The sequence below is a fragment of the Oryctolagus cuniculus genome, chromosome 18 (assembly GCF_051225735.1).
Source record: "Oryctolagus cuniculus isolate XC-2025 breed Fujian yellow rabbit chromosome 18, ASM5122573v1, whole genome shotgun sequence".
Lineage (NCBI taxonomy): Eukaryota > Metazoa > Chordata > Mammalia > Lagomorpha > Leporidae > Oryctolagus > Oryctolagus cuniculus.
In genome coordinates, this window is record NC_142884.1 from 76,774,191 (window position 1) to 76,800,320 (window position 26,130).

At 67.2% G+C, this 26,130-nt stretch overlaps 1 protein-coding gene across 6 annotated transcripts in view; it reads left to right on the plus strand.

Annotated features, from left to right (window-relative positions):
• The window catches only part of GSE1 (Gse1 coiled-coil protein), a 299,121-nt gene that overhangs the window by 203,641 nt on the left and 69,350 nt on the right, over positions 1 to 26,130 (plus strand). For 2 of the 6 annotated variants that reach the window (XM_070062817.2, XM_070062818.2), the window contains exon 1: positions 21,014 to 21,753. The exons of the other annotated variants lie outside the window; for them this stretch is intronic. In XM_070062817.2, coding sequence (XP_069918918.2) covers positions 21,717 to 21,753 — 37 coding nt within the window. In that variant the 5' untranslated portion in view covers positions 21,014 to 21,716. Of the gene's footprint in view, positions 1 to 21,013; positions 21,754 to 26,130 lie in introns of those variants that run through there. 6 annotated transcript variants of the gene reach the window in all.

Sequence of the window (26,130 nt, forward strand, 5' to 3'; positions counted from 1 at the left end):
GACAACCAGGGATGCAGCGGGGTGGCGGGGGCTGTGGCCTCGGGGCGGCCTCCAGCTGTCAGGGCCTGGCTGCACTGGCTGAGCCCAATGGACAGCCCCCCTGCCCCCCGAGCAGTGGTCTAGGAGGAGCCGGACAACTGGCAGGCAGAGTCCGGTTGATGGGGAGAGGCGCCGTGCAGCACAGGTGATGGTGCAGACCTGGGCGGGGGCGGGGCCGCTGTGCCTGCGGGGGGGCCCCGGGCCGGCGTCCAGCAGAGCCCAGAGAAGAGTGCGGGGGCAGCGGTCCCTTTCCCAGGGCGGAGTCCCAGCATGCGCTGTGTGCCAGCGTGGCTGTTGACCGAGCTCTTGGTGGCTGTGCAGGCATCCGGCGTAGGAGGCGGCGCAGACAGCGGGGAGAGGAGTGAAGCCCGAGGCGTGATGGAGGCCCGCCGGGGACGGAGGGTGGCGTGGGCGACGCCCGGACCCCGAGACCACTGTGGTGACCTGGCTTCTGCTCAGTGAGGTGGGAGCCGTGGAGGGTCCTGGGCAGAGGCACCAGCGTCTCCTTCTCAGAGCTGCACGAGAGTGGGCTGTAGGGCACTGGGGGCAGTGGAGCTGTTGGGGGCATGGGGCGGGGCTCTGGTGTGGGACAGGGCGGGGCTCCGGTGTGAGACAGGGTGGGGCTCCTGTGTGACAGAGGGAGGTGAGGTGGGCGGGGTTCTGGTGTGGGACAGGGCGGGGCTCCTGTGTGACAGAGGGAGGTGAGGTGGGCGGGGTTCTGGTGTGGGACAGGGTGGGGCTCTGGTGTGGGGCAGGGCGGGACTCCTGTGTGATGGGGTGGGGTGGTGAGATGGGGCAGGGTTCTGGTGTGGGACAGGGTGGGGCTCTGGTGTGGGGCAGGGCGGGGCTCCTGTGTGATGGGGTGGGGAGGTGAGGTGGGGCGGGGTTCTGGTGTGGGACAGGGTGGGGCTCTGGTGTGGGGCAGGGCGGGACCTGTGTGATAGGGTGGGGTGGTGAGATGGGGCGGGGTTCTGGTGTGGGACAGGGTGGGGCTCTGGTGTGGGGTGGGGCGGGGCTCCTGGGTGATGGGGTGGGGAGGTGAGGTGGGCGGGGCTCTGGGGTGGAGTGGGGCGGGGCTCCTGTGTGGAGCCAGCAAGGGAAGCTGCTGTGATGTGGTGGAGTCAGACCGGGTGAGGCTCTGGTATGGAGGGGGGACTGAGAAGGGGCGGGGCTCCAGTGTGATGAGGGGAGGGGAGGTGGGCGGGGCTCTGGAGTGGGACAGGGTGGGGCTCTGGTGTGGGGTGGGGCGGGGCTCCTGTGTGATGGGGTGGGGAGGGGAGGTGGGTGGGGCTCTGGAGTGGTTCAGGGCGGGGCTCCAGCGTGATGAGGGGAGGGGAGGTGGGCGGGGCTCTGGAGTGGGACAGGGTGGGGCTCTGGTGTGGGGTGGGGCGGGGCTCCTGTGTGATGGGGTGGGGAGGGGAGGTGGGCGGGGCTCTGGAGTGGTTCAGGGCGGGGCTCCAGCGTGATGAGGGGAGGGGAGGTGGGCGGGGCTCTGGGGTGGGACAGGGCGGGGCTTGCGTGCGCTCAGGAGCACTAGCAGACCAGGATGGAGGGCCCAGAGAGAAAGCTGGCTGTGGGGGCCTCGGCAGAGCTGGGACCAAGTGGCCAGTGGGGCTTGGAGGCCGGGGGGGGGAGCAGAGCCCTTCCTGGTGCTGGTGGGCCCCCGGGAAGCTGGGATTTGGCCTGCAGCTGCCCTCGCCTGGCCCCTGCATGGTCCCTTGATTGATTGATTGATTGATTGATTTTTTTGCTATGTTTGAAAACCAGGAGATTCTCTTTCTGGGGGGTGGGGGGGGGCAGTGATTTCTCCAGCTTGGGCTCGCAGCTGCAGCCTGCGTGGGAGCCTCCAGGCCCCTTTGCTGCGCCAGCCTGTCCCTGCCAGCTCCTGGTCTGCAGCTCTAGCTGGGGGCGTCCCTGCCTGGGGGCAGCCGGGGGCAGTGGGTGAGCAGAGTGGGCTTGCAGAACCCCGCCCAGCAGGCCCTGGAGCAGAGGGTCTACCACAGAGGCTCTCTTCCTGGTCCCTGGGAACCCAGAGCCGACGGCACGAGCTGTCCCGGGCACCCCCATCTGGGTGGCAGGCCCTGGTGAGCCGAGGGACATCTCAGCCGGACCTGAGCCTGCTAGTCCACCTCGTCAGGCCTCTCGTGCAGTGACCCGCCTGCCCGCACGTGCCCCGCCCCCCTGCCCTGTTGGAACCGTCCCTTGAACCCTGGTCGGAAGTGGGAGGACTGTCTGGAAATCCCTGGGGCAGTGCCTGCCCTCCTGTCACCCCGGCCCCCCCCCCCCCCCCGCCCCGTTTCCAGCTCAACCATCTGCCCTGGCTCCTCGAAGCCCGCGGAACCATTTAAAAGGCTCCTAACGATATTGATCAGTCTCTCTAAAATGGATTATCCCGTTTGCCTCCTAGCCTGCCTGGACGCCCTGGGTAAGATCAGAAGGGAATTATGTTAGCCGGAGGCAGAGGGAGCGAGGGCGGCCAGCGGCCTTATCAGGGCTGAACTCCGCTCCCCGCCTTGGGTCGGGACACTTTGGGGGTGTCGGAAGGAATCATCTCTCCGCAGCCTGGGCGACAGGGAGCCAGCGCGCGGGGGCGGGGGGCCGGGGGGCGCCGCGAGCACCGCCGTCGCTGGACCTCTTCCCCGGAGAAATCAAGCCCTCCGAGAAATCCCAGTGGAGCCCCGGCTCAGGTGATGCGCCCGCGACCGGCTCTGAAAGGATTACAGCCCACGCCGCGGGCCCAGGGGACAGGCGTCTTCGTTACAATCTCAGGCACAAATGGAAAATTGCTACCTGAAGCCTCGCGCGCAGCCAGCCAGGGATCCGTGCTTCCGTTAATGGATCGAATACGAGGAAACAATTACAGCCCAGTGAGAGGCAGGCACCAGCAGGGCCCCTCGGATCCCCCCTGGCGGAGCCGTGCGGGCGGTCCCGGTCCCCACCTCGCCCGGTGGTGCCCCACCCCCCACCCGGGTGTGCTCAGTCCCGGTCCCTGCTGGGGGCATCACCCTGGGTTCCCTGCTGGGGACGCAGTGGCCATCTCTGCCTCTGGCCTGACCACCACCGCTGGCCAACCGTTTGTCCCTGGCCGTGGGGATCCAGGCCCGAGGCAGGACCACAGTGCAGGAACTCCAGGAGGGGTCCCGGGGGAGAGCAGCTCCAGGGGGTGGCCTTGAGCTTCTGTCGAGCCCAGGGAACCCCCAGGGATGGGGGCCAGCACACCTCCAGGCCCCCAGGCCCCTCCTCCGGTGGGGGCTGCTCTGGCAAAAGTGACCCCAGACAGCCTCTGGGGCACAGAGGGGCGGGGGTGACAGCCACTGCCCGCTGTTCATCTGGGGGCGGTGCCAACTGTGACCTTGGCACAGGCCCCTGCGGTGTGGGCGGTGAGCACAGATGGACCCACAGGCCCTGTGGGGAGGGAGCAGCCAGTGTGCAAGGCTGGGACTTCCGGGGAGGAGCCTGCTCCAGGGCCGCAGCCGTCCACGCGGGCAGCCCCGGGCAGCCCCAGCCAGCCTGGGCTGCAAGACCCATTTGGGGCCCAGGGCAGGGGGCTGGAACCCCGCACCCTGGTGGCATCGTAAGCAGAATCATCTGGGAACCATGGCCCCCGCCCGCCCCCCCCCCCCCAGCCCTGGACTCCTGCGTGCTGCCGTGTTTACTCCGCCGAGGGAGCGGAGTGCGGAGGCTCCCTCGTTCTCCCCCGGGGTGGACCCGACGGCCCTGGGTCCTGAGGCAGTGGGCCAGGGAGGGAAAAGGACGACTCGCAGATAGGCACAGAGCCGACCAGCCGCCATGCTCCAGGACTCGGGCTGCCGAGACGCTCGTCGGTCCCCCACCAGAGCCCAGTGGGGGTGGTGGGCGGAGGCTGAGGCCCGGGAGCAGGGGCACTGAGGGGCTCAGTGTCAGCCTTCTGGCTGGTGTGTGTGTGTTTTTAAAAAGGTTTCTTTGTTTATGAGGGGGAGGGGGGAGGGGAGGGGAAGGGAGGTTCCACCTGCTGGCTCACTCCCCAGATGGCCGCGGTCAGGAGCTTCTTCCAGGTCTCCCACGTAACTGGCAGGGGCCCGAGGGCCATCTTCTGCTGCTTTCCCAGGCGTGTGAGCAGGGAGCTGGATCGGAAGCAGAGAGCCCTGGGGTGCCTGCCCATGTGTGTGACTGGAGGTGATGTCTGTTCTTGTGCACGTGCGGCGGGCGAGGGGCCGGTGGCCACGGGACCAGTCTCACCTGCCTACGGGGCCTGTGCCTGTGGCTTTGGGTTCGTGACGCTGTGCACTTGGGACACCCACGTCCTGTATTGAGGGCCTGGGTTCAAGTCCCAGCTTCCTGCTCATGCGTGCTCTGGGAAGCAGCAGGGACAGCCCAAGTACCTGGGTCCCTGCCACCCACATGGCCACCAGGATTGCAGTCTCGGCTCCTGGCTTTGGCCTGGCCCAGCCCTGGCCCAGCCCTGGCCATTGCGGGTTTTGGGGAGTGGCCCAGGGGATGAGAGATTGTTCTCTCTCTGTGTCTCCTGCATTTCAAGTAAATAAACAATTTTTAAAAGATGTATTGATTTATTTATTTGAAAGGCAGAGTTAGAGAGAGAGAGAGACCCTCCCTCTGCTGGTTCACTCTCCAAGTGGCCCCAATGGCTGCAGCTGGGCTGATCTGAAGCCAGGAACCAGGAGCTTCTTCCGGGCCTCCCATGCGGGTGCAGGGGCCCAAGCACTCGAGCCATCCTCCACTGCTTTCCAGGTGCATTCGCAGGGAGCTGGATCAGAAGTGGATCAGCCAAACCCCAAACGGGATGCCGGCGCCATGGGTGGTGGCTGCACCTGCTACTCCACAGTGCCAGCCCCATAAATAATTTTGTAAAGATTCTGTTTATTTGAGAGGCAGAGTTACAGACAATGAGAGGAAGAGACAGAGAGAAACGTCTTCCATCCGCTGGTTCACTCCCCAAATGGCCTCAGCGGCCAGAGCTGGGCTGACCAGGAGCCAGGAGCTTCTTCCAGGTCTCCCACGTGGGTGCAGGGGACCCCCAAGGACTTGGGCCTTTGTCTTCTGCTTTCCAGGCTGTAGCAGAGACCTGCCCTGGAAGTGAGGCAGCTGGCACTCGAACCAGCACCCGCACGGGATGCCAACGTGGCGCGGGGAGGCTTAGCCCACCGTGCCACAGTGCCGGCCCTCCCAGAAGGTCACGTCTTAGGCACTTTAAGTGTGCATTTCAGGAGTGTTCCGCCCATGCACCTCAGTCTGCTCTGTGCTTCACCCTTTAAACCCTCGCCTGCAGCCCGGGCGTCCCGCTCTGTGCTCTGTCCCCCTGCATTTGGCTTCCATGGGCGTCGGGTCCTCGAGGCTCCCGGTGTCCGTCGCCGCAGCCTGTGGTCGGGACGCCCATCAGCACGACCCTGCCTTGTCTGTCCATGCTGCGTGGGCTCAGCCCTGTAGCCTTGGCGGCGGCTGCGCAGTGCAGCCATGAGCACAGCGTGCCGGTGTCGGCGGGGCCTGCCGTGAGCCTGCCCCAGGGAGGCGCAGGTGCTGGCCCCGTCTGGCTCTTGGCTCAGTGTCACGTGTGTGAGCCTCACGCACCTGTTTGGGCAGCCGTTCCCCTGCGTGGATCCAGCCCACGTGTCCCTCTCTGGCTGCGGCACAGACACTCGGGCTGTCTCCGGTGGCGCTGCGTCAGGAGAGCGGAGTTAGGGGCCCGTGGCCTTAGGGCACGTGTACGTGTCTCGTGTCTCCGTGCCGGACGCTCAGGCCCGCAGCCACGGCCCTCCCAGCAGCCCCCGCCCAGGCCTCCCCCGGGATCCGCACGCCAGTGAGAGCCGGTGCCGGCGTGAGGGTGCGGGCAGTGAGCGAGGCTTGCCCTGCGTGCCTCTGGCCGACTCGCGTGGACAGGGTTGCCCCCGGTGAGTTCAGAGCCGCAGGAGGCCCCAGGAGGCCCCCACTGCCAGGCCGGCCCCAGCGCCTCTGCCTCTGGCCACTGGGCCACGACAGGGTCCACGGGGGCGTGAGTCCCGAACACGCTGGGAGCAGGGCCTCTCCACTTCCGTCTCTGCTGGGCCCGGCGCTGGGCCTGGGGAGCTTCTCGGGCCGTGGAGGACAAAGGTCGGCCTGCTTGTCAGGGCTCCCGGGGCAGAAGGGGAAGCCAGCCAGGCCGCGTGGGCCTCGCTCGGCCGCTTGCTGATAAGAGGAAGGCTGTGGGCGCTGAGAGCGGCGGGTTCAGCCCCCGTGTGGGCGCTGGCTCCAGTCTCGGCTCCTCGGCTCCCCGCGCAGCCCCCCGCTCGTGTGCCTGGGGGGACCCTGCCGCCCTCATGGGGGACCTGCATGGATTCCAGGCTTCTGGCCTTGGCCTGGCCCCGCCCTGGCAGGTGTGGGCAGTGGAGTGGACCTGTGGACGACCGCTCTCTCTCTTTTCTCTCTGCCTTTCAAGTAGATGAAAAGGAACGCACGTCTTTTAAAAAGAAGAGGAAGGAGAAGTGGGTGGGCCCCGTCTGTGCCGATGGCAGCTGCCTGTGGCAGGACAACACCTGGGCCGGGCGGGCGCAGAGACCAAAGAATCAGCCCCCACCCACCCCCGCCCCAGTCCCCGGAGCCTGTAGATAAAGTTGCCGTCACCAGGCCGACAAGGGCCTGCAGGGCCTGCACAGCCCCACCTCTGCCCCCCAGCATTCTTGGGGCACCTGCTGTATCCCAGGCCAGCAATTATTGAGCACCTGCTGTATGCCAGGCTCCCAGCCTGGGCTTTGGCTTCAAAGGCTGAGCCACTGGGACGGCGGCTCCAAGAGGGGACAACAGTGACGCAGACTGGACCAGGCACCCCAGAAGGAGACCCCACAGGACTTGAGCTCTGAGGGGCAGTGCCCAAGGAGGAGCAGGGTTTGGCCAGGTCAGCAGCAAAGCTCCCGGCGGGCGGGCTATAGGCCAGGAAGTTTCGGGCTGTCGGTGGGGGCTCCCTGGCTGTGTCCCATGGGGAAGTGGCCGGCGCTCAGGGGCGTTCGGCCCCCACTTGCCGCCCTTGCCACCTGCACAGGGCGAGAAGGGATCATGCAGCCGCGAGGCCCTGTTCTGGGGAGGAGGGGGAGGGGTGCGCGGGGTCTGCCTGTCACTTGGCCTCGCGGGGGACATGGGTCACAGGTGCCGGAGCCTCAGGGGCCCACGCAGTCCTGACCGCAGCGCCTTCCTCTGCACTCCGGGCTGCAAGGAAGCAGAGGCCATGAGCGCCGGGTGGTTTGGGACACAGGGCACGTGGCTTCCGGCTTCTGCCCGCCCCGGGGGCGCCGGCCTGTGCCCCTGTTGGCTGGCTCTGAGGAGCCCCTCCCCTTACAGACACACAACTCCTCAGGGGTCTGGGGATGCCTTGGGGCCCCCAAGGAAGGGACCGGCTTGGCACAGGGCCAGGGCCGCGGTCCGCACTGACCAGCGGGCACTCTGGGTCTGAGCCGGGTCTGACCGAGCGCCCACGCAGCCAGCAGGCCCAGCCCCTCGGAGGGCAGGGACAAGCAGAGGGCAGCTGTGCCCTGGCCCGGCAGCCTGCTCAGGAAGGGGAGGCGGGATTCAGGCTGCCTGTGTGGGGCTCGTTAGCAGCCGGGGCGGTGCTGGGGGCGGGGAGGCTGAATCGGGGGCTGCTGGCTGTCTGGGCAGCGCGGTGCCCCCCCCCCGTCCCCATGACAACAGATGATGGAGGACAGCCGCGGTGAAGAGGAGCCCGTGTTGATTTTGATGTTCACAGGCATCTGCTGGGGGCGGGGGGAGAGCCGAGAGGCTGCGCTCCCGGGAGCTCAGGGGCTCCGAGCGCGAGGGCAAGGCGAAGTGAGCGCTCGGGCTGCCCAGCCAGAGTGGCGTGGGGTCCTGCCGGCTGCCCAGGCCTGCCCGGGGCCCGCGTGGGGGCGAGGGCTCAGCCTGGCGGCCCTCCGAGCTCCTGCCCCACAGTGCGGGTACCCTGCCGTGGGAGGACCTGTCCAGTCCCTGGAAGCTTCCAGAACCACAGGGGTCACAGGGGCCACATTCCCAGTGTGGGCTGTGCCCAGCTCTCCTTCCCAGGCCATGCCCTGGGCAGCTCTCTGTCCCTCCTGCCAGTCGCTGGGCCAGCTGCCACCTGTGGTGCCACTGACCCTGGGAGCAAACAAGATGACAGATTCGTCAGGGATCTGTTCCTGAGCGTGCTGGGCATGTGGTCAGGGCAGCCCTTGGCAAGGCAGGTGGGAGAAGGGAGCTGAATGGAGGGCGGGGAGGAGCGTGTGGGTAGCCAGGAAAGTGGGTTCCGGGCAGCACGCACAGCCCGGGCAAAGGCCCTGGGGCAGGAAGAAGCTGGAGACCCGTGGGCGTGGTGGCCAGCCGGGGCCACCTCACAGGAGCCAGGGAGCTGGAGTCGCGGCCTTGACGCCTGTTCCCCCTGGGGCAGGACTTGCCAGCGGCCACCCAGCTGGCCTCCTGCCCCTCGTCTCTGCAACCCTGGCTGGGACCGGGAGAGCCAGGCCAGGGCGGAGGGGGCAGGACGGCAGGCTGGCTGGCCGTCCTGACCTGCGGCCGGTCCACCCTGGAGCCACCTGTGGCCGCGCGGCTGGCACGGCTAGCGATGGGTTTTTAATGATCTGAATATTGCCTTTGCCCTTTGCATTCAGCCAGGACTGCTGAGCTCTGCAAAAGGCAAATGGCTTTCGGTGGCTCGACTTGGGGGAGAGGGAAGCTTTCTGCTTGCCTGATTGCAGCCACGGTAATCGGCTCGCTTTATTGTTCAGAAACAATGCGTCGGCGAGCAGGGAGTGGGGGGGGGGGCACAGAAATTACCCACGGTCCCCAGCGGCAGCCGGTCACCTCCGGGCGCACACCGGCCCGGTCCCCGGCCTCGCCGCCGGCCTTTTGCAAAGCTGGGGCGCCGACAAGGGCCCGGGTCTCCTCCGGAGGTGTCTCAAGGGAGCCGGCCTCGGCCGCGGGCAGGTGGTTTGATTTTGGCCCTCACCACCTGCCGAGGCCCAGGGGTGGGGGTGGGGGTGGGGGAGCAGGTGCGGCCGCTTCCAGGGAGGAATTCGTCCGTCAGGCTGACGGGCCAGCTCCTGGGAAGGACAAAGGAAGCCGGCTCCGTCCCATCCCGCCACTCTGCACAGGGCACTGGCGCCTCCGGCCTCACAGACTGACCCTCCCTCTGGCCCTGGGGGTCTCGGGGCTCTCCCCGGCCGTGAGTCCCTCTCTAGCTCCCCGTCTCCCCCATCCCTGCCAGCAGCCTCGGCTGGCGTGGCCGGCGGCTGGCACGGTGCTCGCCCCCCGGGGCCGCCTGTCTCCTTCTCGCAGCCTCGCCCACTTCCGTTAGTGGCCGTTTGTTCGTGTGTGGACCTGGCCGAGGTGGCGTGTTTGTCTTCCCTCATTATTCCCAGCTGGACAGAGCGGGTGACAGCAGTGAGCTGGCTGGGTCTCTCGGCCACAGCACCCGCTCCTTGTCGCCGCCGCGTGCGCGTGCGCCTGCACTTGCTTGCCACTGCGCCGCTTCATTGTGGGTGCACTCAGGGTGGGCGTCCCACCGCCCATTTCAGGAGTGAGGGGACCCAATTACACCTGCCATTGAGGGCCGTGGCAGGGACAAAAGATGCCTGTTCGGCTAATTGCAGACACCGAAACTGCCCCTGCAGGAGGAATCCCGGGACAGGCTCTGCGCGCCAAGGCCGCGTTGTAATGAGAACGGATAACTGGGAATTAGCGCGGCGGGCGGCGCTTGCTTTGGCCTGAAGGACTCAGCTCTTGGCAGCAGCCGGCTGCCTCCGGGTCGCCGTCCTCCACGCGGAGGCCGCTGTGTGCCGGGTTTTGATTGTTCGTTCGTGGGCAGCCGGGGGTGATCAGCTCTGCTCGCTGCCTGGAGGGATTTGCTGGGCCTGCCGGGACCAGACGCTGCCCCATGCGTGGCCTCGGTGAGGGGCCCGGTCCAGAGCATCCGTTAAATGACACCTACCTGTGGGCACTGCTGTGGGGGACGTGATGGGGAGAGGCACGCTTGCCCGCTGGGGGCCCCGCCTGGCGAGGCGTGAGGCCACTTCTCCGCAGACCCCGTCACGCTGTTGTCAGCAGGGCTGCTGTGTCAGCTCCAAGAGCCCCAGCCTCGGGGTCCCTGCAGCCCGGCCTCCGCTGGCTGACACTGCGGATTCTGGGCCCAGAAGTGTGGCTCCCTCCCATGCCTGGTGATTTTCGACTGTGTGCTGGTCATTGCTTCCGAGAGACTGAGCGTGCCTCTTACTGGCTGCTGCCCGGCCTCACGACTGCTTTAAAACCACGGGCACCCAGTTGAGGGCATGACGCTCCCTGGGTGGCCCTGGAGACCCAACCCCAGGCGTGCTTGCACCCGAGGGCTGTCGCCCACCCCCAGCCCCCTGAGCCGCTCCATGGGATCAGCTTATCTAGGAGGGGAGTGCCCAAGGCTCTGCTCCTGGCCCCCTGGACCTCAAGGTCGCATAAACAGAAGGTCAGGACCCCCCCCCCCAGGTGTGGCCTCTGTGCTGAGTCAGCTCCAGGGCTTCCTGGGCCCCTGATCCCTCTGCTCTAGTGAGGCCTATAGTCTTGGTGGCTCTTACAAATGTTAGTTTTTAAAAATATATTTATTTATTTGAAATGCAGGGTTACAGAGAGAAGCAGGGAGAGAGGTCTTCCATCCACTCGTTCAGTCCCCAAAATGGCTGCAATGGCCAGGGCTGGGCCAGGCCGAAGCCTGGAGCTTCTTCCTGGTCTCCCACGTGGGAGCAGGGCCCAAGCGCTTGGGCCATCCTCTGCTGCTTTCCCAGGCCATTAGCAGGGAGCTGGTTTGGAAGTGGAGCAGCCGGGACTGGAACCAGCGCCCATGTGGAATGTGGTGGCTTTACTCACTACGCCACACCGCCGGCCCCTGGAATATGTTTATTTCAACAATTTGAAAGGCAGACAGAGATCGCCCCTCTGCTGGTTCTCTCCCCAGATGCCCTCGATGGCTGGGCTGGGCCAGGCCGAAGGCAGAGTCAGGAACTCGAGCCAGGTCTCCCGTGTCGGGGGCATCCCTGCTGCCTCCCAGGGTCTTCGTTAGCAGGAGGCTGGCATGGAGGGCAAGGCTGGGACTTGAACCTACGCCCCCTGTGTGGGGTGGGGGGTCCCAAGCAGGGGCTTCGTGCTCCGCCAAACGCTCACCCCGGCTCCCTGGTACTTCTCGGACCTGGGGTGTGTGGTACCCGGCCTTGGGGGCTGATTGGCCACTGTGAGAACCCTCCACACCAGGTCTCCCAGCAGGGTGGGGCAGAAGCCAGAGCGCACGAGGGGAGTGCAAGGTCGTGCTTGACAGGGGAGGGGCAGGTGCGGACGTGGCGTGCGACGTTCGGGCGGGAACAGGCACACACGTGCAGCACCGGCGGAGAGCAGCGTAGAGAAAGGGCCCCGAGAGGCCGAGGCTGGGACAGTGCGAGCTGACCGCCGGGGTGCCCGTGGGGGTCTCCTGCGGCAAGGAGGGGGCTGTGTGGGGGTCTGCTGAGTGTGACCCAGCCTGGGGTGCCAGTCCCCGAGCCAGGCCTCGCCAGGCCTCGCCGTGCCAGGAGGTGCGGAGGCAGACCTGGGCGTTAGAGGAAGCTGTGGAGGAGGCTCACCCAGACCCGTGGCTGGCACGCAGCTGCCACCGGGGCCACGCCGGCTCAGCTCTCACGCACGGTCAGAGCCGAGTGCGGGGTTAAGCCGGTGGGGAGCTCTGTCCTGGCCCAGCTTGTATCTCCCACCACGCTGCAGGCCATGCCGTGGACACGAGAGGGCCAGCCACGGCCGGGGGCCTGGGTCCGAGTCCCCTTCCCTCAGTGGCTGTGTCAGAAGCCAGGCCAGCTTGGGCTGTGCGGGGCCCCGTGCAGGCACAGCTGCGGGGCCGGGGGCCCTGCCCGGCTGGCCCGAGTCGGTCCGCACGCCGCCTCTGCCACGCGTGTTCCCCGCTGCGCTGCTCTCACTGCTGTGGCCTGGGCCTGGCTCCTACCTGCCGGCTCCCTTTCCCAGCGACACGAGGGGACGCCGATGCCGGGCAAGTGAGGGCCCACGGGGCCCCCTGCGGCAGAGCTCCAGGGGCGGGCCTCTGCCCTCTGCCGGTGACCTCCGTGGGGGCAGGGGGAGCCGCCGGGGGTTTTTCCTGGAGGAGGGAGGGTGTGGAGCTGCGGGCGAGGGAGAGGCAGGCTGCTCAGGGCAGCTTTCTCTTTGGAAACCCGTTCTGTTTCTTAAATGTCAGAGCGAGCAGATGGTGCGTCTGAGTTTGATTAATCACGGGCTTGCCGAGAGGGAAGGCCTCTGGGATCCGCTAGGCCAGGCCAGGCCAGCGCCACGCGGCCCCCGGGATGGGGCAGCTCTGGGTGCCGCCCGCTGCCCACAGACAAACGGGTGGCCGGCCTCCTGCCCAGTGCTGGCCACCCCCGGTGAAGGGCGAGGCACAGGGGTCCTGGGGCTCTGCACCCCTGTGGGCAGCAGGAGAGGCGGTCTCGGGACACATGGTCAGCGCTGAGACTGCCCCCGGGGAACGCCGGGCCCGGTGCCGGCTCAGCCCAGCACAGGCTGGCTTTGGCCACGCGCTCTGCAGCCCAGAGGACCTGGCCGCCGGGCACCGGGCTTGTGGGTGACCTGCCGTCCACACCTCTTTATCACGGTCTCTCTGAGCCCCATGATGCTCCCGACAGCCCTGGCCGGGGCTTCCCCTCCCTGGAGCAGCTGTGAGCGTACAGGGCGCCCGGAAGTTGATTGGTGGAACTGAAACCACCACTCTCAGCCCAAGCAGGCAGCAGGCTGCCCTGCGCTCTTTCCCAAACACAAGGCTGCTTCCAAAAGTTCTTGGAAAAACGAGTTCCAGGTGCGTTTTCTGTGGCAGGAGCTGTGACACGGCGGGCGAATCTTGCTGGGGCCTGATGTCCCATACTGGAGGCCTGGGGCAGGCCCTCCACTTCCGATCCAGCTTCCCGCTGCTGTGCCTGGGAAGCAGCAGATGGCGGCTTGGACCCCTGCCACCCGCGTGGGAGACCTGGAGGGAGCTCCTGGCTCCGCGCTCCGGCCTGGCCCAGTCCCAGCTGTGTGGGCGTTTGGAGATATGAGCCAGCACATGGAAGATCTCTCTGCCTTTCAAATACTGATGAATAAAACAAGATTTATTTATTTATTTATTTATTTGAAAGAGAAGAAGAGACAGAGGTCTTCCATCTGCTGGTTCACGCCCCAGATGGCCACAACAACTGGGGCTGGGCCAGGCCAAAGCCAGGAGCCAGGAGCTTCTTCTGGGTCTCCCATGCGGGTGCAGGGGCCCAGGGACTTGGGCCATTTCTGCTGCTTCCCAGGCCATTAGCAGGGAGCTGCATGGGGAGTGGAGCAGCTGGGATTCAAACTGACATCTGTATGGGATGCCAGTGCTGTAGGCATGGTTTTAACCCACTGTAGCACAGCACCAGCCCCACAAACATTTTATTTATTTATTTATTTATTGATGTATGTATGTATGTATGTATGTATGTATTTTTTGACAGGCAGAGTGGACAGAGAGAAAGAGACAAAGGTCTTCCTTTTACCGTTGGTTCACCCTCCATTGGCCGCCACGGCTGGCGCGCTGCAGCCGGTGTACTGCGCTGATCTGAAGCCAGGAGCCAGGTGCTTCTCCTGGTCTCCCATGGGGTGCAAGGCCCAAGCACTTGGGCCATCCTCCACTGCACTCCCTGGCCACAGCAGAGAGCTGGACTAGAAGAGGGGCAACCGTGACAGATTCTGGCGCCCCAACCAGGACTAGAACCTGGTGTGCCGGCGCCGCAAGGCAGAGGATTAGCCTAGCGAGCCGCGGTGACGGCCCCCACAAACATTTTTAAAAATGTTATTTTACTGTTAAAAAAAGTTTAAATCCATGCATATAAAGGATCTTCAAAATACTCATAGAAAATGTGAATTAAGAAAAAACTGCATGAATTTCAATTTTTTATACCAAAACGAACTTAGCTTTCAATTCCGTTTTGCCACAGACTCTGTGCCACAGCCCTTGAGTGGCCTATGCTGTATGTCCTACGTTCCAGTGGCTGGAGCCTTCGCCAGGCCCACGGCTTGAGCCTCAGATCACAGGGGTGGGGCTGAATTGTGCTGGATAAATGCCTGGTGGCAGATACTTCTCCTCCAGGCTTGGGAAGAGAAGGGAGAGGCCCCAGGACCAGGGTCACCCCTACCCCCACGCCGTCTTCTCGCTGGGGCAGGGGCAGTGGGGGCAGAGGCACCTGGTCCCTCCGATCCTGTTTTCCTGTGGCCCAAGCTACTCCTCCCCTTGGGGCCGTGGGTTCTCAGCGGCAGCGGGGTGATCCCGCGCTGTGCCACCCTGGGGAGGATGTGGTCACTGTGACTGGGGTGTCCCGTCAGCACTTCCGAGGCCCCGCAGCGAAGGCTGACACAGCCCCGAGGCCCACGCTGTCGGGCTGGAGCGACCCTGTGCCCAGCTGTGTTTCAGGACAGCAGGACAAGGAGCTGTCTTACAGAAAACACCGTCCCAGGCCCCAACAGGGACTCACTATCCATACCGGACTGAAACCCTGGAGGGCCAAGGGCAGCCAGAGAGAGCAGGCCAGGAGGCCCCGGGGGGCAGAGGTGGCCTGGGAGGGGGACACGGGCCCAGCGCCCAGCAGCAGGAAGCCACATCCTGCCAGCCAGGGTCTACAGAGGCCTCAGAGGCCTGCAGCAGGTGGGCCGGGGAGGCCATGCGTGTGTCCCCAGCGGGGACGGTGGGGAGGGCTGTTCAGCACTGCCTCTCCCCTCGAACAAACCCCCCGCCCCGGTCCCTAGTGGGGAAAAACAAGCCCGGCATTTGGCCCAGGGCTGCAGGAGCTGGTGCTCCGTCCCACGCGTCCCCTCTCCCTGGAGACCTCGCCGCCAGGCCTGTGTTGGCTGTGTGGGGACAGAGCTGTGACAGCAGCCTGAGACCGGGGTCTTCCTGAGTGGCGCTTTCGTCCAGAGCGTTTGAGGGAGGACGGGCAGGGGTGAGCCGTGCGGCTGGGCTGTCCCCAGTGTGGCCGCTGTGGCCTGCGGGAAGGAAGCGCTTTGCTCTCCCTGCCTGTCTGGCGGCACCACCAGGATCCACGGCCCGCAGTGCTGACCTGGCACAGACTGCTCCCGGGTGTAGACAGCGCGCAGAGTTCTTGTCCTTCCTGGTTTCTGTTTGTTTTGCTTTTGATTTAAAAAGGTTTCTGCGGGGAGGCCTCTCGGCCAGAGAGGCCCCGTGGGGAGCAGTTTTAAAAGCCACCGCCTGCCATGCCAGCATCCCATATGGGAGCCGGCTGGAGTCCCGGCTGCTCCGCTGCCGATCCAGGTCCCTGCTGATGGCCTGGGAGAGCAGCGGAGGGTGCCCAAGTGCTTGGGCCCTGCACCCCGTGGGAGACCCAGAGGAAGCTCCTGGCTTCAGATCAGCGCAGCTCCGGCCTTTGTGGTCATCTGGGGAGTGAACCAGCGGATGGAAGCTCTCTCTGTCTCTCTCTCTCTCTGTAACTCTGATTTTCAAAGTAAAGTAGTAAATCAGACTGGGCCGGGTTCCGACGGGAGCTTTTCCTCAGCCTGGCTGTGCGGCCTGGCCCTCGCCTGCCTGGCTCAGCGAGCTCCCCGAGAAGCAGGGATGATGAGGCTTGGGTTGTGGATGGCACCGGATGAGTCGTGAAGGCCTCCCGAGCAGTGCCGGGGACTGCTGGTGCGCGTCAGAGTGACAGCAAGGCGACAAGCCGATGGCAAGAGTGACACGGGGGACGCTGTGTCTCCTCTGTGCCGTGTGACCTGGGGGCGGGGTGGGGGTCTGGGGTGATGGAGGCGTTGCTGTCTTTAGCAGGGTCGTCTCGGGAGCAGATGTTGTCACGCACAGGTGCGCCAGGCTTCCTGGGCCAGCCTGCAGGCGGTCGCTCGGCTGCGCACAGCTGCTCGGGCGCCGTGTCCTCATGGCCTCGTGTGGCCTGTGGGACGGTGAGGCCGCAGACCTCGACCCGCCGGGGTGAGCCCTAGGAAGGCTGGCTGGCGTCACCCGGGGACCTGCTGGGCTTAGATTTCTCCCCCAGCTGCAGCAGGCAACTGTGTGTCCCAGGGAGCCGGGTGGGGTGGCAGGTGGCCGGACAGTCCCCATGCCGGGGCGTCCCGACTTGAGCTTCCTGGGGGACGGCAGCCACCCCCAGCCCCCACCGGGGAGCCCAGGCCCCTGTTCCGGACCTGCAGCCTGGCCTGACCCGCTGGCCCAGGGGTGCAGGCCTGGCCGGACAGCAGGAGGGAGGCCAGCTCCCGGCGACAGCAGCCACGGGGCTGAGTTTCCGGTGGCCGTTGGAACGAATGACGGCAAAGCCTCCGGGATGTCTTCTGTCGCGGTGCTGGAAGCCCGGAGCCTGGCATCCATGCAGGGGGACCACCCCGCAGCCCTGGGGCGCTGACCCGCCCGTGGGCTCTCCCTGCGAGTGTGGCCGGGCTCAGGGGCACACCGCCACGCAGCCGCTTCCCTGGGCGCCCGGTAAGACCCCCTGACTGGGGCGGCACACACACACACACACACACACACACACACTGTGGGGTGCGCCCTGGAGCTCCAAGGGTACAGGAAAGCAAGAGTGAAGCCAGCACCGGGGGTCGCGGCCTGGGCCCGCAGGCTCCAGTGGGCTGTGGCGGCAGAGGGCCCCTTTCTCTTCCGACCCCGGCGGACTCACGGGCAGGCTTGGGACGCCCTTGGGAAGGCCTGGTCACCGGTGGAGCCCGAGGGAGGCAGGAACTGGGTGTGTCTGCTCCCTGTGTGCCCTCGGGCAAGTGACCTCACCTCTCTGGGCTCAACATCCTCCCGTGGTCCCAAGGGGCGATGGTCATCGTGGTGTCTGGCCCTGGGGGGTGGGGGCCAGCTGCAGATAAGGCACGTAGGCTGGATCCGGGCCGCCCGTGGGGCTGCCATTAGCGTCATTATCGCCATTACAGGGAGCCCTGCCGGCACCTGCACAGCGCACAGGCTCATGCCCTTGGAATGCAGGCCGATCTGCTCCACGGCCCACTGCTGACACAGGCTGCTCCAGGGCTGGCGGTGGGCGGCGACTCCCCCCGGGGTGCCCGAGCCACTGCCACGGCTGCCTCACAGTCCCGAGTGTGGGTTCCGACCTCAGCTCTGCTGTGTGTCCTGGGGCAAGGTGCTCACCCTCTCTGTGCCCCATCTGAAAAACCGGAAGTCCACACGGTGACCTTCAGCATTCGGGTGAAGAGTGCTTAGCACAGCAGCTGGCGCAGGCCGGGTGTTCGGGGAGTCTCGGCGCTGTTACCCAAGCAGGGACCAGACGCGGCCTGGGCAGCGCGGGTCTCAGGGCCACTCGGCCACCCTGTAGCTCCCTTTCCTGGGACCCTCCCAGAGGGCGAGGCTGTGGCCTGGCCCCGGTGGGTGCAGCCGGCCACCCAGGAACCCACCCAGTGCACCTAGACCCGGGCTGCGGCCTCCGTGGCTCAGCCTGTGCCGGGAGTCCATCCGTATCTCTTCTGGCCAGACTGGGGGCCCCTCCCTTCTGAAGTGGGGGTGGGAGGGGCCTGAGCCACCTCTGGGAAGCAGCCGGGCCCATAGCTTTCCTCTCCTGGGAGACGGGCGCTGTTGGTTGCTTTTCTTGCTTTGCACTTGACCCAGACCCTGGCCTCTGGCCGTCCACCCTTCCCTGACCTGGGTTGGGTTGGCTCCAAGCTGGGCTGGGACTCTGGGAGGTGAGGGCCAGTGTGCCGGGTGGGGGGGTGTCCCCAAACCTTTTGGAAGCCTTCTGGGTGGTCCAGCCTGGCCATCGGCCTCTCCCAGAGGTGAGCAGAGCGCGAGGGTGAGGCTGCCACCGCTGGCCCCCTGGGAGAGAGAGTGTGGAGGGGACGGGATCCCTCTGGGTGACTTCCCCGGTGAGCACCTGGCTGGGGGCTGGTCCAGGTGTGGCCTGCGCTCTAGGCTCGCTGAGCCCCCCTCCGGCGTCCAGGCCCTAGGCAGCCCAAAAGGAGGGGTGGCTGCTCCAGGAATGAATGGCCGTAGTGATGGCTTCCAAGCCGCAGCCGAGCCGGCAGGGCGGCGGGAAAGGTCCACCCTGCTGCCCGCTCAGCCACATTATGGCAGACAACCGGGCCATTCAGTCACAGGCCAGCTGGGGAGCTGGCAGGGTGGGGGCTGCTTCGGCATCGGGTGAGCAGCTGTGGTGTAGGGGCCTTCCTGTCCCCCGTCACCAGGAAGTGGCATCGCCCACTGGAGGCTGGAGACCCAGGGCGGGTGTGGCTATGCCTCCTTCCCCAGGGTGTGGCTAAAAGCAATTAGGGCTTGGCCTGTGCATTCTGAGATAATTCGTTGCAGGCATCAGATCCTGGCTGGGGAGAGTTGTTTGTCTCGATAGGGAAACGCTGATAAGCAGCAGCTGTCCCCCCTCACAGCGTGGGGGCCGGGCCGGGCCCTGTCGGGGTCTCAGCCTGGCCTCTGCACCCTCCACTTCAGTTTCACTGGGGACCCCAGGGGGGTGACCAGGTGGTCTTGCTGGCTGGAGGCCCGTCTCCCGCGCGCCCCCAGCTTGGAGCCAGGTGGCTCCCAGAAGGGGCAGGCTCCCTCCGGCCAGGGCTTCCCCACTTTAGCAGGGGGAGGGGCCCCCCTGGCAGATTGGGGGAGGCCCTGCCTGCGTACCCTGCCTGTGATTGGCCCATAATTACAGGTTTATTGCCTGTACAGCTATTGTGTAATGACATGTTTGCAAATTAATTTTTATGGCTCCTGCCATTAGCATATACAGTAGAGGAAGGTTTAGTATTAATTACTACTGTTGTTCGTGTAATCCCGGAGAATTAAAAACCAATAAAAGGATGACAACAGAAACTGATAGTTTAGGGTCTTTTAAAAATAGTTTTCAACCCCCCCTCCTCAAGTACGGTCAGAGACTTTCCACGGGGGTGAGGGGCGAGGGGGGGCGGGCGGCAGCTCCCTCGGCCGTCTGCTGCCGCGCGGGGCCCCCCACTCCTACGGGGGCGCAGCCCGTGCCGCGCGCCGGCCGCAGCCCGGCGGGGGCGGGGGCCGGGCGACCGCCTCCCTCGCAGCGCGGCGAGCAGCGGGCGCAGGGGGAGGCGCGAGGAGCGCCGCCCCCGCAGCCCCGGAAACAAAGGGCCGCCGCCGCCGAGGGCCGGGCGCGACCTCCGGGGTCAGAGCGGGGCGGAGCGGCCAGCTGCGGGCGCGCGCGCGGGCGGCGGGCGTCCTCCGGGTGGGCAGCCCCGGCGCCGTCCCGGGCGCCCGCGCGCGCCCTCGGCCGCCCGCGGGGAGGGGCGCCGCAGGGGCGGGGAGGGATTAAAGGCTGCCTCTCGCACCCCCGGCGGCCGGGCCCCAGAAGGCAGCCGCCTGCGCGCAGCACCCAGCAGGCGGTAGGCGGCGGCGGGGCGGAGTGCCACCTCCCTCGCCCCGCCCCGCGCATTTCAGATGCTCCTGGCGGGGTGGGCTGGGGCGGGCGGGGGGCACCCCCCCACACACAGCCCGGCGCGCGCGCACCTCCACCAGCTCGCCCTCCACGGCTTTCCTGGAGGGTGTGACACCACCCCTCCCCCGAGTTCAGCCGCCTCTTGAAGTCGCCGCTTGCAGCAGGGACCCCGGGGCAGCCGCTGGGGTCCCCCGGTTGACGCGGGGGCCGGCGAGCGTGGCCAGGAACCCGAGCCTGGCGGGACCGCGGCGCCCCGCCGTGCGTCCCTGCGGGCGCAGGCCTCTTCCCGCATCCCACGATTGTGTCCGGGGCCAGAGGTGACCCCTTTAGCGTCACCGCGTTGTGCCACCCAGGGGGCACCTGTGGAGGCGGAAGGGCTGGAAAACACCGGGGCTGCACCAAGAGGCAGCTCTGTAGCGCGCTTTTAGGAGCGCGCGTGGGGAAATGGGTCCTGTCTCTTTAAAATCGCTGGGCTGGACAATGCGCGCACAGGATGTGGTTTGGCGGCAGGGTTTTTTCCCCTTCGATTTGGGGAATTATCACGTGGGGCCTGCCAGAGAGGGTGCGAAGGAGAGGCGGCGTGGGGAGCCGGGCGCTCGTGCGCCCCGCGCGGGGGCCTGTCTCGCAGAGCCGCAGCAGCCGCGCGCACTGGGGCCGTGTGCCTGCGAGCACGCCTCCCCGGAGCTGCTAACGCCGCCGCGGCGCGGGCAGTGTGCGAGACGGTAGCAAGCACTCGGTTACACTTGCAACAGGGATTTTCAGCGGGTGGGGTGAGCGGGGAGAGGCCAAGGCGGAAGCGAACCGCTGGCCCGGGGCGGCCGGCGCGTGCGTCTCCGCGGCCCCGCGCGGGAGCCACCGGAGGCGGCCCCCGGGGCGGGGGGGGACGGCCTGGGGAGCCTCCCCGCCCCCCACACCCCCGGCCGGGCGGAGGGCGAGCCCCCGGCTCCCGCAGCTGTCAGACGTGGGTGGGGAGGGCGGCCGGGCCGGCAGCCAGAGCGCGGAGTTGGGCAGCCGGAGGGGGAGCCGGCGGCGCCCGCGGCCGCCCACTGTTTGCCCGCGGCCCCCGGGCTCCGGGGGCGAGGGGAGCGCCCCGCGGCCGGCGCAGCGCCCTCCCGGGCCCCGAGCGGCCGCGCGCAGGGGGAGCTCGCAAGTGAAACTGTCACCGCCGCCCTGCGGAGCGCGGAGCCCCGGGAAGCCGCCGCGTGGAGACGGAAGGAGCCGCCGCCGCCGCGCCGCTGCCCTTTCGCTTTCATTAGGGGAGACAAATCCGCTGTCAGGCAGCCAGCTTTCCAATTTACCGATAATGATTCTTGCATGAAAATTGATCGAGGGGCCCGCCGCCGCGCGCGCACGCCTGGCCCGCGAGCGCTGCGCCCTCCGCCCGCGCCCGCTCCCTCCGAGTCGGCGGTCGGACGAGAACCGGGGGGCCTGGGGCGGCGAGGGGGAGGGGAGCCGGCGCCCCGCGCCCCGCCGCCTCCGGCCGCGGGCTCCGGCGCTGCCGAGGGGGCCGCGCCCCCTCCTACTTGGCGGCTGTTTGGGTATTAATTTTCCCCGCGCCCCCTCCCGCTCGCCCCCTCCTCCTCCCCCACCCCGCCCCTCCGCTCCCAGTAGCTAAGGGGAAACGAAAACAAAGCCGGTTTCTCCTTGGCAACCGGAGATACCCCTCGCCCCCTCCCTCCTCCCCCGGGCTCGGCACGGGAAGCCCCGTGGGGAACAGGTCTCTTGACCCTCGCCCTTGACGTTCGGATGGCCGCGCGGAGCACGGGCCGCCGCTCGCGCGCCCCGGGGGCCGCCGCGCCCCCTCCCCGCCCGCGCCCGCGAGCTTCCCCGGCGAGGCGCCCCTGAGCCCGCCGCCCGCGGTCTCGCCGCCCTCGCCGCCCCCGGCTCCCGCTCGCCCCGCCGCGCTCTCCCGCCCGCTCCCCCGCCCGCTTTATTTGCATCTCAAGTCCAAAAGGGAGAAAAGACGCACGCGGCGGAGACACCGGCGGCCGCGGCGGCTCCGGCCCGTCGTGGTCGTCCGTGCCCTCACTGCGGACCTGCCGGGCCGAGGCGGCCGCAGCTGCCCGCGCGCGCTGGCCGGAGGCTGAGCCCTCGGGTCGCCGCGGGGCGGGGGGGCAGGAAGACTTGATTTTATTTTTTCCGGCGCGCGAGGGATCGCTCTTCTGCCTCGATTTTATTGTTTTGGACATTTGGAGCGCCGTGGCTCGGACGGCGATTTCTGTTTCACGCCTCGGCTTGCCTATATTTATTTTTATTTTTCCTCCTTCGTCCCTCTCTGGTCACTATGGAATTCTAGCCTGAACCATGTTTGGGTTGAAGCCGCCTCTGTATTACTTACCAGGTAAGCGAGCTGCGCGCCTCCCCGGGTCCCGCGCGGCGCCTGTGTGCCGGCCCCCCCCCCCCCACTTACCCCCAGCCCGGGGGGTCGGGGCGGCGTTGGGGGGGGGTCCGCGCGGCCCCGGCTGCTCCCGCCGCGCTCGGGCCCGCGGCGAGCGGCGGGGAGCGCCCACCCGGCCCGCCGCCCCCGCCGCGCCGCCGCCGCCGCCGGGGTCTGCGCGTCTCGCTCCTTTTGTCTGCCCGGAGCCGGCTCCTCGCGGCGGCGCTTACGCCCGGCGGGGTGGATTACGCGCCGGGTGCGAAGTTACTTTCCCGCAGGCCGCCGCAGCGCCCGGCGGCCCGCACCCCCCCCCCCCCCGGCTCTGGTCCCTGCGGCCGGCCCCCGCGCCCCTCCCTGCCCGGGATTCCCTGGAAGGTTTTGTTCTGCCGAGGTCGGCGGAGGGGGCCGGGGACGCTCGGGGGGCGGGCGGCGTGGTTTCCTGTTGCCCTAACCTCCGTGCGCGCTGACGGCGGGCTGCCTTCAACTTTCTGTTTCGGGGCGAGGCGCGCCGGCGGCCCGGGGCGCGGGGCAGGGGGCGGCCGCAGGCTGGGCGAGCCCCTCCGGAGGTCACCCTGTGCGCAGGTCGCGGCCCCGCGGGCGGCCCCGGGGAGGCTGGCGAGCCGGGGAGCCGCGGGGAGGGGCCCGCGAGCTGGCGGCGAGCCCCGGGCCGCCCCCGCGCGCCCTGCCCCCTCCCCCGCCGTGCCCCCCGGGGTCGGGCCGTGACTGCGGGCCCGCCCCAGGTGGGCCACGTGAGCGCCGCTCGGGCAGGCTGCTCTGCGTGTGGCCGCTTGTTCTGGGAATGCGGTGTGTTTTTATCTTGGCTGCCTTGCTCTGAGTTTGCCTGCCTTGGGCTGTGACGCGCGGTTGCTGCTGAAGTTGGGGTCCTCGGGCTGGGGCGACACCGGGGTGCCGTGGGGGGGGGAAAGGCGACGGCCCTGGGTCTGCCCTGGGCGGTGTCGTCGGCCTGGGAAAGGTGCGGCCGGCCAGGTGTGGGGGTTGGGCTTGTCTGGTCCCTGGGAGGGGGCTTCCTGATGGCGGGCAGATGTGCCCCCGAGTTCTCAGAGCCGAACGGAGGGGCCAGAGGGACCTCCCGACACTGGGCGTTTCTGAAATCCGCACTGAACCGCAACTGGCTGATCCGTGCCCAGCCATCCCCCAGAAGCCACCAGGTCAGTCAGTGGTCAGTGGTGGGGGTCTCCACCGTTTTGCTAGAAATCAGCGTATTTGCGAGAGTTCCTTTTCATTCTTGCTCTCTGTGTCTCTGTCCACCCAAAACACGGGTCGGCAACGTGAAACTTGGCTGTCTGTCCCTTGGTCTGGGCGTCCCCTCGCAGGTCCGATCCAGATCAGAACCGGGACTCCCCAGCGTACACGAGGGCTGGGTTCCACCAGGGCCGAGTCCTGGGGCTCCCGGAACTGTGGGGTCCCCCCTCCGCCGGGTGGGGGGAGAGCGGTACCTGAGCCTGTCACTCAGGACCTCCACTCGCTGGGTCTCCTCTGGGTCCCCACGGCCCCTGCCCCAGCCCTGCGCCCGCCTGGGAGAGCGAGGGCTAGGAGCGTCTTGGGGCACAGGTGCTGGTAGGGCGCACCGCACCTCACCTGCCGTTGGGCGGCTGCTGGCACAGCTGTGTTCGTCAGGTGACCCAGTTCTGTTGACGCGGGAGCCTCAGAGGGAGGCGGCGGCTCAGGCTAGGACAGCGGGGGGGGGGGGGGGGGAGCAGACTGCCTGTGCTGACCCTGGCCCAGCAGTGGCGGTTTGCCCCCACCCCGCCGTCGCTGTGGCGTGTCCTTGCAGGGTGTTAAACTGGTGTCAGCCGGGTCCTCGGGCGCAGGTGCCACTGCTCCCTGGGCGGGGGCCAGGGAGACAGTTGCTGGCTCCTTCCCGTGTCACCCGGGAGCTCGGTGAGGCCCAGAGGGGCCTGTGGCTTGCTCAGTTTGGAAGTGGGGGGACGGAGACGCGGATGTGTGGTTGGCTGCTGTCTGCCACGCGGGACCCACACCAGGGGCCGCAGGTGCCGGGTGAAAGGCACCCTGTGGAGGGAGGCGGACAGCACGGCCAGCTCCCCCCAGCCTCCAGGTCTGGGCCTGTTGGCGAAGCCGGATCCCGTCTCGTGGGCCAGGGTCCAGGGCCATCCGCCTGGGGGCCTGGGGGCAGCTCAGAGGGAGGCTGGCACCAGGCACCAGCTCTTCCTGTTTGGCCGGTGCAAGGCGCGGGCTCAGGAGCTCTGCCTTGGACAGGAGGCTGGAGCGCTTGGTAAAGCCTCAGTTTCCCCGTATGTGAAAGGCTTCTGTGCTCCCGTCTCCCTGGCGAGGCTAGGGCAGGCCTTGGCCCTTTGTGAATAAAGTTTTATTGGTACGCAGCCACGCACACCCATTGTCCTGTGTTGTCTCTGGCAGCTGTCATGGAGGCCGGGTGGGCTGGCCAAGCCTAAGATGCCCGCTCACTGCCTGGCCTCTTCCAGGGACTGGGGGCCCACCTCTGGTCCCAGGGATTAAATGTGTAAGTCCCCTGGGCAGCGGGACGGTGTTCATGCGTAACAGGTGGGAGCTATAGTGGTTTCGTTACACTCGCTGTTGGTGCTGAAGTGGACTGATGTGGCCTCGTGGTGAAAGCCGTGCGCGTGCCCCGTGTCACAGCGCCTGGGTTCATGCCTGACCCTGGCCCCGATGCCAGCTTCCTGCAGGAACAGGCTGTGCGGCGCAGAGGTGATGGCCCAGGGACTTGGGTTCCTGCCACCCGTGTGGGAGACCAGGGTTGAGTGCCTGGCTCTCCACTCTGGCCCAGCCCTGGTCGCTGCAGAGACCTGAGGAGTGAATCAGCTCTGTGTGTCTCCTCCCTGTCTCCCTCTCAGATAAATAAATAACAATTGTAACAATGAGCGGGGCTTCGTGGTGGGCGAGTGGTGGCCTTCCCCTTGGTGCTCCTTCACTGCCCGGGGGAGGGGTGCAGACTGGGCGCTGCGGAGAGAGGGGGGGACTGGGGTGGGAGGACTGGGGGCACCGCCCTGCTCCTGGGGCGATGGGGAGCTGGGGGTCCCCTTCCCAGACTCTGTGGGTGCACCTGCTCCCGTTACTCCCCTGCTGCGCTTCCCCAGGCTTGGAGCTGCACGTGGGCGGGCACCATTCAGAAGGTAGCCCTTTGAGAAAGAAGAGGTACGGCCGCTCTCCGGCCTCGACCTGAGTTCTGCAGCTCACCTGACAGCTCTTGGACGGACGGTCCCCGGAGGCTGAGGTCACAGGCGCAGGGAGAGGGCGGCCGGGCACTGACCCTGGGCGGTCTGGCTCTGGCGTCCTTGCTTAATAAATATTTGCTGAGCGCTGGGGTGGGGGGAGGGCCTCGGTGCTGGCCGTGGCGCCCTCCTGGCCCCTTATCTTGTTTCTGGCATTTGCGGAGGGAAGGACTCGGCCGTCAGTGGACCCCACCCTGGGCCACACTGAACTCCTGCTGACCCCAGCCTCCCCTTAGGACTCCCTGTCCACTTCCAGGAAGGACCACCAGGCCCTCCAGCGAGGAGACTGGAGTGTAGAGGTGGCCGTGGCGGCTGCCAGTGGCTGCCCCTGGAGCTTGTCCCTGCACAGCTGCCCCCACAGGCCCTGGGAGCTGTCAACAGCTTGTCAGACCCGGCCTGGCCCCTCTCTGAACAGCCTCAGATGGACGAGCAGGAGATGGGGCACCGTGGAGGGAGATCTGGGCCCAGGTGGCCTGTGCAGAGCCCCCCCCCAGTCCCAGTGGGAGGTGGGGGCGGGGCTCTGCCTGGCCCACCTGGCCTGGGGGAGGCCTGGCGAGGTGAGGCCGGGACAGGGCCCTGACCTGCAGCCGCCTGCTCCCAGCTGGCAGGGGGGCCGCAGGCGCCAGCTGTGACGGAGCCCGTGCCCAGCCCTGGCTGCGGGGGAGGCTCTCGGGTCACATGCCTGCCACCCAGGTTCTGCTCCCGGCGGGAGCTGTGTGAGATGAGAGGGAGCGCTGCTGTCTGAGCCGTGGCTGAGAACGCTGCTTATTTACAGCTCAGAAGCTCAGTGGGGACGGCGCTCGGGCTCCCATCTCGCGCTAATTAATCCCCGGGACCCCTGAGAGCTGCCGAGGGCTGCCTCACCTCCATCTGGCCTGGGAAAGCCGGGGGCCCCTTTGTCCCGGCGGCCCAGCCCTTCTTGGAGGGGCCCTGCCGTGGGTCCCACCCCCTGCTCAGTTTGGTTCGCATTAAGGCTTTTTTCCTGGCTTACACAGCGAGTTCTCGCGCCCTGGGTGGGAATCTGACACAGCCCCGCTGGCCAGCCCCTGGCTGCGTATCTGCTGGACTCTGGCAGCCTCTTCGGGCTCTGCGGGCAAATGGTCGTGTGACA